Below are 18,270 nucleotides of genomic sequence, written 5' to 3'. Positions count from 1 at the left end.
GAAGGTGAAATCCATGAGATATTCATAAAGGAACAATTCTTAAAAGCTTTACAACTCCTCATTCTCTATTAAAAGAGGATAATTAAAACTTAAGCAGGATAGACAAGGTAGATTCTCAAAGTAAAACAAGATAACTACACTAAGAATTATGTAATTTTTTGGTAATATATGCAAGAATATTTTGGGTTATGAGAACATTTGTAATACAGAACCTAAGCCCCTAGATTAAATAAAGAAGGGAAAAAACAAAATAATTTTTTCAATTCACAAATAAAACAATTACTAATCCTGACTTAAGTTTTCACTTAAATTTTAAGACCACCAATTTTTTTTTTTTTTTTTTAATCAATAGCTCTGGGGATCCCTGGGTGGCTCAGTGGTTTAGCACCTGCCTTTGGCCCAGGGTATGATCATGGAGTCCCAGCACAGAGTCCCACATCGGGCTCCCTGCATGGAGCCTGCTTCTCCCTCTCTCTCTCTGGGTCTCTCATGAATGAATAAATAAAATCTTAAAAAAAAAAAAAATCAATAGTTCTAAAATGTTTTATAACTATAATTTTTAAGTGTAAAAATATTTTAAGTGTAAAAATATTTTTTACTACATAGTCTTACAAATATATGCAACCTGCATGTAAAGTTATGTTTTATAATTTTAGGAAAACTTACAACCTCCTGCTAATTAAAAAAAAAAAAAAAGGAGAACTTTCCAGAAGTTAATGTATCTTAGTAAATAGTCAAACAAAAACAATTTTACTTAATAATATTTGCCAAAAGAGAGGAAAAACTCACAAGGTGTTAAACAAGAAGACAAAAGAATATATTCTTAAAGATTGCTATTTGCCAATGAGTATATAGAAGATTTATAAGATAGTGCTAAGAGAAAAAGTGACGGAAGTTTAACCAAGGTGCTTAACATATGCCTGACATATAAAACATATTGTACTTTTTTTAGTAAACAAATAAGCCTTGAAATTCCTCAAGTTAAAAATGTTGGTTTATAGCTATTTTAACAAGATAACCATATACTATGTTAAATATAACACAGGCAGAGAAAATATCAAATGAAAGCTAGGATTCCTAAAACATAAAGCTATATATGATCTTCTTTAGACTTATTTTTAGGAACCACTTTCATAGTCCTTTTTGTGGTATTCCAAATGAGCTAAAACACTGTAATGGATGATAGAGTTCTTATTCTAGAAGATTGCCTAAACCAGAGAAACCTATCCCCTAGGACTACTAAAGTGTAGTGTGCAGAAAGTACCACGAACCTCCAGAGAATAATCTTGATGACTGAACTTGAAATAAAATCTCTTGGCCTACTTAGGAACAAGTTTGCCACACTTGGTTCCTAGACAATAGAGCAAATGTGTTCTTTGAGACTTTCTTGTCAAACTCAAATTTCATCTTCAGAAACTCCATCTAATCAATAATTCCCTCCTGCAGTTCCAAGAGTGATCGTACAGCTTCAGGTAGATTAGTTTGTAAAATTAAATTCTTTCATTTTCCAGAACCAAATGAATTCTTCAATATACAAACTCCTACAACCGAATTTGCTAGAAAGGTAGAGTCTAAGTTAACCAGCAGAGTAGAAAACAAAACAGAATTTCAAAAAATTTAAAGTTACAAATTTAAATTCCCCCTTAAGATGAGGGGGGAAAAGGGGGTCTGGCTGGCTCAGTTGGAGGAACACGTGACTCTTGATCTCAGGGTTGTGAGTTTGAGTCCCACACTAGATGTAGAACTAAGCCTTTAACTATATATCTAAATTTGGAAACAAGGGATGCCTGGGTGGCTCAGCGGTTAAAGTGTCTGCCTTTGGCCCAGGGCATGATCCTGGACTCCCAGGATCGAGTCCCACATCGGTCTCCCTGCATGGAGCCTGCTTCTCCCTCAGCCTGTGTCTCTGCCTCTCTCTCTCTCTCTCTGTATCTCTCATGAATAAATAAATAAAAATTAAAAAAAAAAACAATTTGGAAACAAGATATGAAGCTTAGCATTCAGTAAGAGAGATAAGACTAATAATATTTATGAAACAGTAACAACAAACAATGGTATATGATGAAGTGCTAAAGTGCTAAGTGACTGAGTATTCAATACACACAGTGGAAGCTCAGGAAATCTATTGTAGAGAGACTGGAGGGTCCAAAGAGGTTTTATAGGAACAGGATCCTCATAACGGATGATAACATTTGGAGAAATAAAAAGGGAAGGCACAGCTGAGGAAACTACCTAACTGAACCCCAGGATTATTGCAGGCAGTCCCAGAAACATGTGAAGTACTCAGCTATTAGAAATGACAAATACCCACCATTTGCTTCAACGTGGATGGAACTGGAGGGTATTATGCTGAGTGAAGTAAGCCAGTCGGAGAAGGACAAACATTATATGTTCTCATTCATTTGGGGAATATAAATAATAGTGAAAGGGAATATAAGGGAAGGGGGAAGAAATGTGTGGGAAATATCAGAAAGGGAGACAGAACGTAAAGACTGCTAACTCTGGGAAACGAACTAGGGGTGGTAGAAGGGGAGGAGGGTGGGGGGTGGGAGTGAATGGGTGACGGGCACTGGGGGTTATTCTGTATGTTAGTAAATTGAACACCAATAAAAAATAAATTAAAAAAAAAAAAGAAACATGTGAAGAAGAAAGATGGTATGAACCACCTTATAAAGTCTTAAAAGCTACTTTAAAATGTGACACAGGAAAGTAAAATCCCAGTGGGATTTTTGTTCAATTAACCCAGCAAGTGTACAAAAAGACTGAAGAGAGTAAATAATGGATTTATAAAACCACAGAGAATTACAGAAATCTAAACCCAGAATGATCATTAGTCTAGATCTGTGTTATCCAATACAGAAGCCACTAGCCACATCTGGTTCTTGAGCATCTTAGATATCACCTGTCTGAACTAATATGAAATTTACATGCAAAACGAACATCAAATTTCAGACTGCCTGAAAAAATTAATGTAAACTATTTCAATAATTTTATATTGATTACATATTGAAATCATGCCATTTAGGATATATTATGTTAAATAACATTATTAAAATTATTTTCGGCAGTTTCTTTTGACCATTTTAATGTAATCTAGAAAATTTTAAATTACATACGGTTCACATTATATTTTTTTTAAGATTTTATTTATTTATTCATGAGAGACAGAGAGAGAGAGAGAGAGAGAGAGGCAGAGACACAGGTAGAGGAAGAAGCAGGCTCCATGCAGGAAGCCCGAAATGGGACTCGATCCCCGGACTCCAGGATCACCTAAGCCAAAGGCAGACGCTGAACCGCTGAGCCACTCAGGCATCCCTCACATTGTATTTCTATTGAACAGCACTGCTCTACAGTTATCTCAACTTTTCTGACCTTCCCATTCCCATGATTTAAACAATTTTAACATATACCTACATAAATGTATATACTTCTAAATTTTACATATATGTGTGTACCACCAAACTTCTGTATTTTACATACAGCATAAAACAAAAACAAAAATAAACACTAAAATAATGAAAAAAATAACCATAAGTTCTAATACTTTTCTTTCTACAACCTAATAGGCTATCCCATATGCTCCACATGGGAGGCTTAGGATGTTAGTAAAGAGACTAATCAAAAAAAAAAAAAAAGAGAGAGAGAGACTAATCAAGGGAAAGATAGATCCAAATTAAAGAATCACTAAAATTTAATAACTGGTTGACTATAGGAGCAAAGGAGAGGGGATGAATTAAGGATCACATAATAAACATCTACTATTTGCTACTTAGCATCCGGTAGCCTCTGAATTTCCCTCAAAGAAAAAAAAGGCTAAGCCATCATGCTGTTTAGGTAGCAATGACCCCAACCTCAGCTGCAGGGGTAGGCCCAGGCTGGCTAAACCAGTTACCAAATCTTATCTAGCCTTAGTTGTTGGTTCAGAAATGTCAATATAACCCAAAGTCAATACATGAAAACATTATCCAGTAGGCTCCTGGGAAGAGAAGGAAGAGAAACTCTCCTAGCTTATACTTCTAGGAAGTTTCTCTAGGAAGAGAAACTCTCCTAGCTTATACTTCTTAAGTACACAGATCCCCCCCAAAAGGTTTGGGTATAGAACTCAGGGTGTCTGTATGCTCAAATGAAGGGGTGAAGGATATCTTAAACTTCACTGATTTTAACAGAAATTTAGCAAGTCATTCTTTTGTGAATTCAGTAAAGGACCACAATATTAATTAATACCCAGTCACTTTGCCACCAGCAAAAATCACAGATTTCCTATCACATTGTCACTGGTTGCAAACGCTTACAAATAGTGACAATGTTCATCACTACTTGGAAATTATTAGACCCATACTAAATCTTATTACTTAACAAAGAAGTACATTAAAAATATATATATTTTGGGGGCTGCTGGGTGGCTCAGTCACTTAAGCATCTACCTTCCGCTCAGGTCATGATCCCAGAGTCCTAGGATGGAGCACCGCATCAGGCTCCCTGCTCAGCGGGCAGGCTGCTTCTCTCCCTGTCCCTCCCTCTTACTCTGCTCTCTCCTGCTCTCAAATAAATAAAATCTTAAAAAAAAAATTTTATAACTGCTCTTTGCAGACCTATGTACTTTATTTAAAAATAACTATGAAGCCCCTTGGTGAGTGTTGACACAATGAGATTTCTGCCCAGTGCTCTAAATGTCAAAGTGAAGAAATTCAATGAAGACTGTGTTAATGGTGGGAGTAACTATGATTCTCTTAAGGTAGCTAAATGCCTCACCAACTAAAAATTAGTGATGCACACAAACAAGATTCCTACTGTCCCTACCTACTATCCAGCAACACCACAGCCAAAGGAACATGGAAAGAAGATCCCGTTGAGCTTGACTCTAGTTTGGCATGATGAAGTGACATGAGGTGTACAGTAAGTGGGAGGCCACTGGTGATCCACTCCCTCCATGAGGTGGGATGAGGCTGGGTGGCCTTGAGGGCCACTGGTGAAATAGTGTTACACTTAACTGTTTTTTCAAAAAATTAAAATAAAACACTCAGGAAAGGGGTCCTATAGACTTCAGACTGCCCAAGGATGAAGGAACAAAGGTCAAGAGCCCTGCCTACAGCTTCTGTTGAGGCACTATCCTTCCCTTCTGGATTTGATGGAATGAGGACCTAGAGCCTGCGCTGCTGACAAACATGCTCGGACCACAAAGGGACAAACACAGCAGAAGCAGAGCTCATTAAATAAAGGAAAAAAGAAGGATGAGATTCTGATCACATTAAGTACAAGTGGATCAAGCTTCACCTTTAGACTTTTCAATACTGTAAGCTACTAAATTTGAGTTGATTTTCCGTTATATCCAAGACATAAAAATCTAAATGGTACAACTGATTTCAATAGTTTCTATCTCAGGAAGCTAAAACAATACCTATGGTCTTTGCACAGAAAGAGCAAAATTATAAAAGACTTGACTCTGTTACATTAAGGGAATCTGTGTTTAGCTTTTCACAAACTGTCACTCAGTACTCACTCCATTTTGCTGTATATAAGTTTTACATTAAAAAACAAACAAACAAGTAAACAGGGGTGCCTGGGGGCTCAGTCAGTTAAGCGTCTGACTCTTGATTTTAGCTCAGGTCATGAGATCAGGGTTGTGAGATCAAGCCCTGTGTGGGGTCTGAAATTCTCTCTCTCTTCCTTTGCCTGCACCCCACTCCCCCATTCATGCACTCTCAAGCTCACTCTCTTAAAAAAAAAAAAAAAAGTAAACAAATAGCTCATGATGGGCACACTGAAGTATTTGGGGCAAAATATACTGACTATGAAATACAACAAAATAGAAGATGGATTGATGAATGGAGGAAGAGAGAGGGAGGTTAGGATGATGGATATGTAAGTACATACGGCAAAATACGAACTATAAATTATAGAATCTAGGTTCATATGTACTTAGATATTCTACTGTTCTAAATAGAATTCTTGCAACTTTTCTGTGATTAAAACTTTTCATAATAAAATGTCAGGGAAAGAAAGCAAAAAGTGGAAATGAAGGCTGTGAGAGGCTCACATATTTTGTAGGTTTGTCAAGAAAAGGAATGAATGGCATCCTGGGTGGCTCAGCAGTTTGGCACTGCCTTCAGCCCAGGGCGTGATCGTGGAGACAAGCGATCGAGTCCCACATTGGGCTCCCTGCATGGAGCCTGCTTCTCCCTCTGCTTATGTCTCTGCATCTCTCTGTGTCTCTCATGGATAAATAAATAAAATCTTAAAAAAAAAAAAAAAAGGAATGAAAACAATAACAAAATAAAAGGAACAACCTTAGAGAAGAAAAAGAAGGCATACATATATGCCTCAGAGTGAGATGTCTAGATTCTACCTCCTTGCTCTAGCTCTAATTTTAGACTACTTACACAGACTAGTTCTGGCCTTGAGTGCTCGTTCTGGACTCAAAAGTGCTCACTCACTAAGCTCCATTCATTTTAGAGTAATACAAATCTGTGGAATCTAGACCCTTTGCCTGTATGATAATGTTTCCCATTCTTTTCACCTGAGTTTCTAAGTATCTCCTTAAACTGACCTTCAGATGAGGTCAATCTGGCATAACATAAATGGTTCACCCTCGGTCCAAATCTGGCTCCTCAAACCCATGGCTCTCCATGGCAAGGGAATATTAAAACAAAGGTCAAGGATCCTTGCAGCAAGGACAATTTATCTGAATGTCACAGCCCCTGGCTGAGTACCTGGTACAAAGGTACTCAAAAAATGTCTGTTGGATGAATGAAACCCATGCCTTACAACAACATTTAATAATATTTAATCACACATATTAATGCTTAGTTTTGTATTTATACCTACATTGTCCTGAGGGTAAGAAACGTGAAGCTGAATACTTAAAAGGAGGCATCAGGAGTTTCTTCTGTGGAGAGCTAACTAGAAGATGGAGTTGGAAATGAAAAGTTGATAAATTCCTTCAGCGAGTGTTAAGAAACACCTACATTTTAATCATTAGTACTTCCCTAGATGATACAGTATGTTCATCAACTTCAAAATACCATAATCATGCACACAGAGAAGTTAAATTTTATAAGGATAAAGAATGTCTGTCATTAGAAATTCAATTTCAAGACAACCTAAATGCTTCTGGAGTTAATCAGCTCTCTTTTTGTTGTTGCTTCCAAAGAACTGTAGGTTATGCACTTGCTGAATTTTGCCTTTGTCACACATGACTTAACAACGAAGGCATTCATTATATCACAGTAGCGTCCCTCAAGTGTCTGGTTCTAAACAGCTGCAAATTTTGGAAGATAACACTAAACGATGTCCCTAATGATTGGTATGTTCTCTCCCAACAAATATTAAAACAAGATTAAGGCTTACTAGAATACCAAAACTGTCCAAATTAAACTAAGCATAAATTTAAGTTCAGAAAATAAAGTAGAAATTTTAAGAATTTATATTCTACATGTTAATAGAATCGATCCAATAAGCATATCCAAAGATTTCGGAAAATTCATGAAATACAGCACTCTCATTCTTCATATTTGCTTTAGCTGTCAGAAAGATGGATAATCACTAATGAATGATTCAGTCCTTTCAAATGTGGTAACTGAATAAGATAACAAAATATGTTAAAATAATAATAAGCCTGACTTCAAATAAATTCCCATTTATAAGAAGTAAAAGCTACTTCCCAGACCCAAAACTGCAAGGCCTGGGTAGAAAAACATCTACCAAGGCCAAAGGTAGAAACAAGCTGTAAAAATGTTTCAGAAGAGTTATGCCTTGTTAGTTATACAACTGTTTACATAAGCTGGCTTTTTTATACCTGTCATTGTTCCTCAATCACATCAGAATACACAAAAGACATTATTCTCCACCTATTATCTCATTTTCCATTAGGAAAAAAAAATCGTAACTACTAAACAAAATAGAGGGGGGAAAAACACTGCCAGGGAGGAGCTATTTTATTTTCATCATTTATATGTCTTTCAACTCACATTTAGTTAGATTTTCCTCCCTTCCCATAAACACAATTTACCCAGAGCCACATAGAGTGCCCCAGAAAGGTTACTTGGAAAAGACACATGCAAGTGTCCTTCTGAACCTCCTTCAATTTCATTACATAGTATCTTGCCATGATCCTTGCATCTTAGAGTAGGTTGACTAACACCCTCAATATCAGCAGTTTTACCTTAACTCTGTAACTATCAGTCTTGAAGATGTAAAGGTTCAAATTCTGTCTTCAGAGCCTTCAATCAACATTGTCAACATGTAAATTCCTAATTTCTTAAAAGAAAAACATAATTTTCAGTAGTACACACAATGTTGTCAAATTTCCAAGGTATGGTGAGCAAGGATCAAAACGAGATTTCTAAGAAAGCCTTCTTTTGTGAACTTCCAGTCAAATACAAAAGTAAATTTTTCCTTTCATTTCCTGTGTTAACATACACAACATAACTTCCACCAGCATGTTGGTGCAAAATCCAGGGAGACAATCCCTTATCGATCACTTTTAAAGAGCAAATGGAGAAGACGGAGTATTAACAACACAAAACCAATACAAATCAAGGTCAATGAGGAAGGCTGAGGAGTCCTACCCAAGCTTCCAGCTGAAGACCCTAAATTGTAAATATGCTTCAATTTCAAGGCTTTTAAACTAGATTCTATTTAAGTAATCCTACAAAGAGGAATAAATTATATTGATATGCTGAAATACCTAAAGAGGGTCAGTAATGCCAAGTGACTAGCTTCTTTTCTGGGCTGGACTGATCGGGTTTGAAAGCTCTGAAAGAAAAATAACATTCACAGGCAAGACACTTTAATGAAATTCTGCTAGGTTCATATTTGAAAGCAACACACAAAATTTCAGTTACCCGTCCAGACAAGCAGTCTTGGGATATGTTACTGTCATTGCCCAGTCTTAGCAGGAAAGCAACAACAACAACAACAACAACAACAACAAAAATGGCGTGTTGATGAATTATAACCATAGAAAACCCTCAATCATCCATGATAGCACAGGACAAGGACAACCTAGTTAAACTAGTGAAATTAATTCAAACCTCCCTCCTGCCCTTCCACAACAGAAAAAGTTCATTTAAGATCCCTTGTCTCTTCCTAGCCGCTAACAAAAATGCAGATACTGTATATAATTTCAAGATTGTGTAGCAAAAAAAAAAAAAAAAAAAGAGTAAGGCAAACTGAATTATCAGCACCGACTGGGTTCTATTTCTTCAGCAATTCCAATCACAAACCATCAAACTATGAGATCAGCTTCTAGAAAGGCATTTAAACACCCAACCCCCACCCCCACCCCCACCCCCACCCCCCCCCCCACCGCCGCCACCCAAACCTCCGGACTTAATGACTTCGATTTTTCTAAATCAAACGTGTCTTATATTGAACTGTACTAACAATGCTCGTTTGAAAGGAAGTTAAAGAACTTGACAAATTATTACAATTGCGAAATGCTGATACCGAACCACTTTCGATTCAAATCCGCTGCGATTCCAGGCGTCGGTACAAGACCCAACTTCCTTTCTCTCCTCTCCTCTCCTCTCCCGGTCCTCCCCGCCCTTCCGCGCGCCAAGGTCCCCGCCGGGGCCTGCTGTGACATCACAGCCCATCGCCTGGAAACCCCTGACGTCACACACACGCGGCCCCAAAGCACTATGACCTCATCGCTGCCCGGGGCCGACCCGCGGTCGACTCGCGCCTGCCGGGAGGCCGGGGGGGGGGGGGGGGGCTGCGGAGCCCCCGGTGCTGCCCGGTCCCCGCGGGAGGTTAAGGGCAGGCGTCAGCTCACCTGCAACGGGGCGGTGGGGCGCAGGGCGGCCGAGCCCAGGCGGGCGCGACCAGGCGAGGCGCCCCCCCGCCCCCCGAGCCCCGAGCCCGACGCGCTCCTCGGCCGCGGGGCACCGAGGTGAGCGGAGCCGGTCCAGTGCCTCCTCACGGCCTATCCGCGACCTCGGGAGCTGCAGCCCGGGCCGGGAAAGCGGCTGCCGCCTGCCGGCCCGCCCGACCTCCCGTGGCCCGCGGGGGCGCCTGCGGCCCCTGCCCTAGAGCCGCGGCCGGCGCCCCCGCCCCCGCCCGCCCCGCGCGGCGCCCCGGGAGCGCAGCAGACGGCGGGAGGGGGCGGGGAGCGGCCACCGTGGCCGCCGCCGCAGGACCCGGCCCGCGCAGCCCTCACGCCACGCCCTTCCGCGGCCGCCACCCACCTGCGCTCCTGCCCCGCCCGGGGCCTGGCCCGGGGCTGCACACCCCGATGCGGCGGCGGCGGCGGCGGCGGCGGCGGCGGGAGGCCTGGCTCGCTCCCCACCGCTGAGGCGGACCGAGCGCCCAGCGCGGCGCGGCGGAGCCCAACGCTCGCCCCGAAACCCATTTGTTTGGCTAAAACGCCGTGACGTCACGCGCCGGCCCAATCGACGGTTGGCGGGGGGCGGGGCCGCCGGCACCGCGGGGGTTGCAGCGACCCCTGCCGGGCTTTCCGCGGTACTCCGGGCGCCGGGGACGCAAAGAGCGAGGGACTTCAAAAGGGTGAAGAATCCGCCGGCCCCGCCAGGTGGTGGAGCGGGGCGGCCGCGGAGGGCGTGGAGCCCGGCGAGCCAGCAGCGGAGCAACGCCGGCGTCCGGCCCGCAGGCAGCACGGTCGGCGCGCTCGTGGCTGGGTCTGCTGTTAGAGCCCATCAGATACCCTCGTAGCCTCGGCTTCCAGTTTGGGTCCTGCCACCAGCCGGGAAGGCGGGATCCGAGAGGTCTCCCGTAGAAAAGGAGAGCGTCCCTTCTGCCGTTTGTTTCTACGCAAATCACGGCAGGACTGCTGCGCCCCGATAAACTTCTCAGGCGGACAATCTCAAAAATGTGGTCTGTAGAAGCCTAAGGAATCAGTTTCCTGGCAAGGGATTTTGTAAAGCATTGTCAAGGAATCGTATTGGTAAAGGAATAGAGAATTCGGTTCTTAATGCTTTACTAATTTATTTAGTGCTCTCAAATCAGAGTGCCGGTGATGAAACTTTTTTTATACCCAGGCTTTAAAATGATCATTTGCGGGATCCCTGGATGGCTCAGCGGTTTAATGCCTGCCCTTGGCCCAGGGCATGATCCTGGGTTCCCACACTGGGCTCCCTGCATGGAGCCTGCTTCTACCTCTGTGTCTCAAATAAATAAATAAATAAATACATATTTAAAAATAAATAAAATATTTAAAATAAAATGATCTTTTGCTTTCATGGCAAAATAATAATAATAATAATAATAATAATAATAATAATAATTTAACCGCATAGTAAACCATGAGGACAATAAAAACTGCTTCACGCAAACACGGCCACTGTCAGCATCCAGGGTTATTTCTAGACTGCTCGTCCCGTGCATATTTGTTTTACAATGTTGTCATCACACAGTGCACACAGTGTGGGTTCCTGTTTTTCCACACATAGAAGTACTTTTCATATTTCAAATAAGCTTCCTAGGCATTTTTTTTTTATTTTTTCCTAGGCATTTTAATAGCTGAATAACATTATTTTAAGTAAGACACCGACATTTTACTGAAATCTCTATTCTTGGACAGAACCTATTCCCTTCTTTCTTTGCCATGACAGAGAAGTCACAGGACATTCTCATGAATGCAGATCTTTAAAGATAAATACCCAGAAATGGAATCACTAGGTGAAAGTGTATCCATACATTTATAGTTATTAATACAAACTGCCAAAATAGTTTTTTAAAGGTTCCACTAAGTTATACTTAAATTAGCAGCTTTGAGTTGAGCCAGCTCTTTAAAAAGTAGTTTTGTCCAATTATAAAACTCTCATATAATACATATGTATAAAACCTTGAATATGAAAAAAAACATTTTTGAATTAAAAGAATAAGGAAAACAAATATTTACCATAATCTCACCACCAAGAAATAATCATTTAACTTCTCCATCTAGGCCTTTATCTATACACATCATTTTAATAAAAATTGGGAAGGGAATCAGACTATACATATTGACACCAAAGTGTATATCTGATTTAATACCCAACCAATGTTAGCTTAATATATCATGATCATTTGAAACTTCTCTGTGTCATACTGGACTCAAAGTTCTAAAACATCAATCCTATCCTTTTAAGTTCATCACCAAAACTGTCTTTAAAACCTCTCACTTGGGATCCCTGGGTGGCTCAGCGGTTTGGCGCCTGCCTTTGGCCCAGGGCATGATCCTGGAGTCCTGGGATCGAATCCCATGTCGGGCTCCCTGCATGGAGCCTGTTTCTCCCTCTGCCTATGTCTCTGCCTCTTTCTCTCTCTGTCTCTCATGAATAAATAAATAAAATCTTTTTAAAAATAAAAATAAATAATAAATAAAACCTCTCACTTATGATGCCTGGGTGGCTCAGTTGGTTAAGTGTCTACCTTCAGCTCAGGTCTGGGATCAAGTCCCACATTGGGCTCCCTGCTCAGCAGGAAGTCTGCTTCTCCCTCTTCTTCTGTCACTCTGTCTCTCTCTTTCTCTCTCTCTCTCAAATAAATAAAATCTTTAAAAAAAAAAAAAAAACTCTTGCTTTCTTAGAAGAATAAAAAAATTAATTTCCCTCATTAATTTAGGAATTTCCTAGGCCATAGGAAAATTAAGATAAAATATTATTTTATCTTAAAATATTAAGATAAAAATATATATAAATATATATTTATATATAATTATAAACAAATATTATATTTATTTATTAAAATAAAGGGCTATGGCCTTTATTTTACTCCACACACATCTTACATGTGTGTATTTAATATCCTCTGCTAAGTTCTAAACTGCTAGAGGACAAGGATTATATCCCAGTATCCACCAAAAGATCTTGTACTTGATATTGTTTAAATGTTTAACAGATAATTATAACATGTTAATCTGTACTTTTCTTATGATGATAGACAAATGATCTCCATTTTATAATAGTGTTTACTGCAGCTCATTAATATCCAACATTTATTCCATTTACAATGTTTGACCCAGGCACTATTCTGTGTATTACATACACTCTTCCATTTAATCAGAAAAACACCTCTCTGAGGTGAGTATTGTTGTTATTACAGATGAGGAGGCCGAGGTTCAAAGACTTAAACTGTTTGACCAGGATTGTACAGGTGACATAGAGCCAAACTTAGCAAAGATTCCAGCATTTTCACCATGTCAGTGTATCGTTTGGGGGAATTTCAGATGAGTTAAAGACAGAGATATCATTAAACTGAAATGACAAAAAAAAATTAAAAAAAAATAAACTGAAATGACACTGCTTTGCATGTGGATAGCATATTGTCATTGTCAAAAGTCCTATTAGAGTCTTTAGTCTAATTCTGAGTGTTTCTCAGACTGTGGTTAAGAGCCAGTTTGGTTTTTTCTTAATACAAACTGACTGGTTTGTAAAATGTAATAAAACTACTAGAAAAAATGAAAATTACAAAAGACAAAAGCCCAAATTCTTTATTATTAAACTCAGCACACATAAAATTATTGTCAAATTGCCAATAAAATTTCTAAAACTCTTACTCTCAATTTCTGTTCTTCAAAGATCTTTTAAGTAATCTCCACACCCAGCATGGAGCCCAACATGGAGCTAGAACTCATGACCCTGAGATCAAGATCTGAGCTGAGATCAAGAGTCAGATGCTTAACCAACTGAGCCACCCAGGAGCTCCTTCTTAATTTCTGTTCTTATCATAGACTAGTTCTAAAGCTGGCCAGTGGGCCACACTTTGAATAGCACTAGTTAGGGAGAAATAAAACAAGGTAAGGAGGCAGTGAAACCATTTTAGGCAAGTCCTTCCCTGATTCTATTTCTCCATTTACACAATAGGAATGATCCAAAAACAAAGACACCAGAGCCAGTGCAATGCTTCAGGCCACAGACCCTGTAACAAGCTCTCAGGAGGGAATAGGCATCAATGTGGCACAGTGAGGTGACAGGACTGATAAGGAGCTGAAAGAGGAACAAGATTAAGGTGGCCTGAAATGGCACAGCAGCAGCAAAGTCCTAAATATATGTACTATAAAACTTTGGTTATTCTATAAATGATTAAAACTTATGTCAAACCAGCAAACATATTAAATCGAATAGGCTTGTTTGTATAGATTTGGTTTCATTACTCCTCTCTGCTCAGAAAAAAAAAAAAAAAAAGCTAAGAACCATCCACTTATTCCTTAATAAGCTCACCCCTACCTCCAAAGGAAAAAACACCATCTCATCTTCTTCCACATCCCCAAACTCTGCATCCTTAACCAAATCTATATCCTCCACTGCAGTAAAAAGGAAAGCAGGAGTAAGACTCCATTAGACTTTGCATCTAGGTCCATCTTTAGTAGAATTAGGTTACTGGGTGTGAGAATGCCTTTCCCTACCAACTTGACTGTATTATTGGAAAGCTTAAATAAGAAAAAAGAAGGGTGCCTGGATGGCTCAGTTAAGTGTCCAACTCTTAATTTCGGCTCAGGTCACGATCTCAGGGTCATGTGTTGGGTTCTATGCTGGGCGTGCAGCCTGCTTAAGATTCTCTCTCTCATCCTCCCCTGGCCCTCCCCAGCACCCCACCACCTCCTACTCCCACTCTCTCCCTGTCTCTCAAAAAAAAAAAAAAAAAAAAGAGAGAGAGAGAGAGAGAGAAAAGAAAAGTGAAAGGGCTTTCAAGTTTACCAAGTTAAGGCATTCACTTAAATAGGCCTAGAAAAAAAAAAAAAAAAATAGGCCTAGAAAAACATCACTGGAGCATGCTTCATGCCCCGAACCCATATTGCACATATGAAGCCTGGTGGTGGCAATTGGAACCTGGGCAGAGTCTACTCACCACGAGAAATAACTTCATTCATGATAAAGGACAACTAAAGAGAAACAGACAAAGGCAGCAAAAGATGCCAAAAGATGAGTATATCTCATAATCGAAATGTGGATTGTGAGAACGTACATAAAGTTAAATAAGCATTAAAATCAAAAAATCATACTACTTTTTTTTGGATCATGGCCCCATGAAAATCTGATAAAAGCTAAAAATTTTACAGGGGGAGAAAAAGATATATTGATGGATACACATGATTTTTTAAATTTTAATTTCTTCAAAAAAGTCCTTTAGATTAACTTACTTTATGGTGACCTGGATACTTATAAAAGGAAGTAAAAGAAATGCAGGTTGATGACTGATAGCATCCAGTGAAATGCCATGGCAAAAACCAATTAAGGTCCCAAGTTCTCCTTTCCCTATGATATTGCCCTTAGAAGCTCTCATTGTTTTCAATCCCCTTTGACCTTTCAGATGATGGTTTCTACAACACCAACCCAATGGTCCACTGGTCCACAGCAATTTCTCTGTGTATCTCACTTCCTGATGCATGTAAAAGAGACAATCCCTCCCAAACTCTTCACATTCTGATCATCATAATTAACACTTGGGTTGGTTTGATATCTGGCCATAACAGTTGCCAAGCCCCTTCTTAATGTTTGCTTTTTTACAAGAAATCTATATATAAGCAACAATGTGTATATTCCTGATATTCCTCTATTTAAAATCTCTATGTAGTCCACTAAATCCAAGTACTGCAGTTCAGCAGGAAACAATGAAATCATTTTGTTAGCTCCTCTATCAAGTCAGGCAATCTCTGTTCCATCTCAAGACCTCTGGGTCTTCTCCCTGAGCCTAAAAGTTCCCTCTCCTCTTTTTGCAAATGGTTAGCCCTGACACAATCTTAGGTATTGGCTTAAAGTCTCCACAGAGCACTAGATGCACCAGAATTTATATTCAGGAAGGTCTTTGGAGGAAGAAAGAGGTAAACTGGGGCACTTAAAGTCCATTTGCCTAGCAAGTCATTTTTACTTAGATTTTATTTTCCTTCTGGGTGACATAAGGAGGTGGCTAGAGCCTCTTCAAACCAGGACTTCCCTAGCCATCTTTTCACAAAAATTTGCAACAGTAATTATACTAGGTTTGTTTGTTTGTTTGTTTGTTTGTTTGTTTGTTTGTTTGTTTTAGCCCCCTGCAGAGGGGCAGCTTCAAAAGAACAGAGACTGAGCTTTATTGGTTACTATATCCTAATGCCAAGCCCAGTGCCTGACATTTAGAAGTTACTTGGTAAGTAATGGTTCAATGATCTCTTTTTAAGTCCTAGAAATGTTTTTCTGCAAGGGCAGCAGTGATCTATATTAAGAATGGTTTAATTCCTGCAGTTATGAGAGATGGAAGAGGTTCTTGAAAGTGGGGCAGAAAAAATAGAGGGATCTCACTGCTCCTAGAAGCGTTTTCCTAGTGGGATTTTCCCCAGGAGTTGCTCTCTTCACAGCCAGTGGAGGAAGACCAAAGGCCATGGTCCCAATAAGGCCATAGACCTACAGCCTGAAGCCCCTCATGTGGGGACCTCAGTTCTAAAGCTAGAAGTTGGGGCTTCTTAGAGAACCAGGAGGTCTAAGCTGTGCTTGAGAAACTTAAAGCCAAGTAACAATGCTGCCTTAAGAAATGGAAAGGGGAAAAAAAATCACAAAAGCAGAATGAAGGTTTGCATAGCACACAAATTATTATAGCACCAAAGAAATTAAACCCAGCCGAGAATCGTGCTATATTCCAAATACAGAAACACAACAGGCAAAAGGAAAGCAGTTCATCTCTCTCACACACACCAAGTCCATCAGTTCTTTTTCCTGATCTTAGTATAAAATCAGGAACAGCCCATCCTATAATCAGATATGTCCCCTTTCTCAGCCTCTCCCAGTGCTTCCCCTTGGCTTGGCTGAAATGTTACTTAAAGAGCTTTCTCTCTCCAATGTAGTATTTCAGCCTCGTCACTTTCTTCTTTTTTAGGATTTTATTTATTTGACAGGGTGGGGGTGGGGAGTGGCAGAGGGAGAGGGAGAAGCAGGCTCCCCACTGAGCAGGGACCCTCCCACCTTGGGGCTTGATCCCAGGACCCTGAGATCATGACCTGAGCCAAAGGCAGCTACTTAACTAACTGAGCCACTCAGCATCCCCAGCCTGTTACTTTCCTTCATAGTACCCATGCTGGTCGAAAGGTACTTAATAGATGGATGTTGAATTAATAAAAATATTCATACTTTTTCTCACCAAACAATTTAATCCAGGATACAAGTGTTCATTACCAATGGAGGACAAATAAAAATTACAAGAGCAGAAAGTTTTATACATTAAAACAGGACCTGAGTTAACGGAGAATCTAAGGTAGTGCTGCAAGAACATGACCAAAAGTAGGAACATATGAACCCTATAAAAGCCAACTAACCAACTAGTCATGATTTGGGTGCTTCAACATGCATTATCCTTGATTATATTTTCTAGATTACCAATTGGTCATAAAGATATTTGTGTTATCCACTTGGCATTTAGACAGGAACTAGCATTCTTTGGGTAGTACCAGATAACACATATATCTTTCATATTTTCAGTAAGTCCCTAATTTGTTGAAAATGGCAAGAAAAAGAGGGTGGGTGGGGGTGTCTCTGCCCACTGACTACTGCTCAAATAGCAATTCCCTTTCCTTCCTTGTTAACAGAATTCTGATCTCAGTCTCTTCTTTGTGCTTCAGGGGAGGTGAGCCCAGACCCATGGAGTGAGTTATTATTGACCTAAGCTAGTGGTTCTCAATGGGGAGATTGATTGACTTTGTTTCCCAGGGTACATTCAGCAGTATCTGGAGACATTGCTGATCATCACATCTTGGGAGAAGTGCTATTGGCATCTAGTAGGGAAAGGCCAGAAATGCTGCTCAATATCCTATAATGTACAGTCCTGCTGCTCCCCCACAACAAAGAATTATTTCTCCCAAAATGCCAGTAGTGGCAAGATTGAGAGACCTTACTCTAAGATAATCAACGTGGTCCCAATCTCCTTGTCAGTGAGTGGCTCAGGCATGGGTGTGTGATGCAGATCTAGCTAATAAAATGCAATGGGAAATCTACTGATATACTTCTGGAAAAGGTTTTTCTTACCATTAAAGGAAGATATTCGGGGTGCATGGGTGGCTCAGTTAGTTAAGCGTCTGCCTTCAGCTCAGGTTCCTGGGATTAAGCCCCTCGTCGGGCTCCCTGCTCAGTGGAAGCCTGTTTCTCCCTCTCCCTCTGACCCTCCCCTGCTTGTGCTCTCTGTCTCAAATAAATAAATAAAATCTTTTAAACAAAGGATATTTCTTTCTCTCTCTTTTTTTTAAGATTTTTATTTATTCATGAGAGACACAGAGAGAGAGAGAGGCAGAGACACAGGTAGAGGGAGAAGCAGCCTCCATGCAGGGAGCCTGATGTGGGACTCGATCCCGGGTCTCCAGGATCATGC

At 40.3% G+C, this 18,270-nt stretch overlaps 1 protein-coding gene across 10 annotated transcripts in view; it reads right to left on the bottom strand.

The window, feature by feature from the left end:
• Nucleotides 1-18,270, bottom strand: part of FBXO34 (F-box protein 34) — a 152,953-nt gene that overhangs the window by 72,434 nt on the left and 62,249 nt on the right. For 2 of the 10 annotated variants that reach the window (XM_035720142.2, XM_025442486.3), the window contains exon 1: nt 10,188-10,291. The exons of 1 other annotated variant lie outside the window; for it this stretch is intronic. Coding sequence is in view for 2 of the 9 variants with exons in the window: in XM_025442480.3 (XP_025298265.2) it covers nt 9,429-9,586 (158 nt within the window). In the remaining 7 variants the exon portion in view is untranslated. Of the gene's footprint in view, nt 1-9,428; nt 9,678-9,775; nt 9,929-10,187; nt 10,317-18,270 lie in introns of those variants that run through there. 7 more of the 10 variants (XM_025442479.3, XM_025442487.2, XM_025442480.3 and 4 more) reach the window with 7 other exon arrangements.

The sequence above is a fragment of the Canis lupus genome, chromosome 8 (assembly GCF_003254725.2).
Source record: "Canis lupus dingo isolate Sandy chromosome 8, ASM325472v2, whole genome shotgun sequence".
In the NCBI taxonomy this organism is placed as follows: Eukaryota; Metazoa; Chordata; class Mammalia; order Carnivora; family Canidae; genus Canis; species Canis lupus.
Note: the sequence above shows the minus strand (reverse complement) of the source record. Positions and strands in the feature narration are given on the sequence as shown.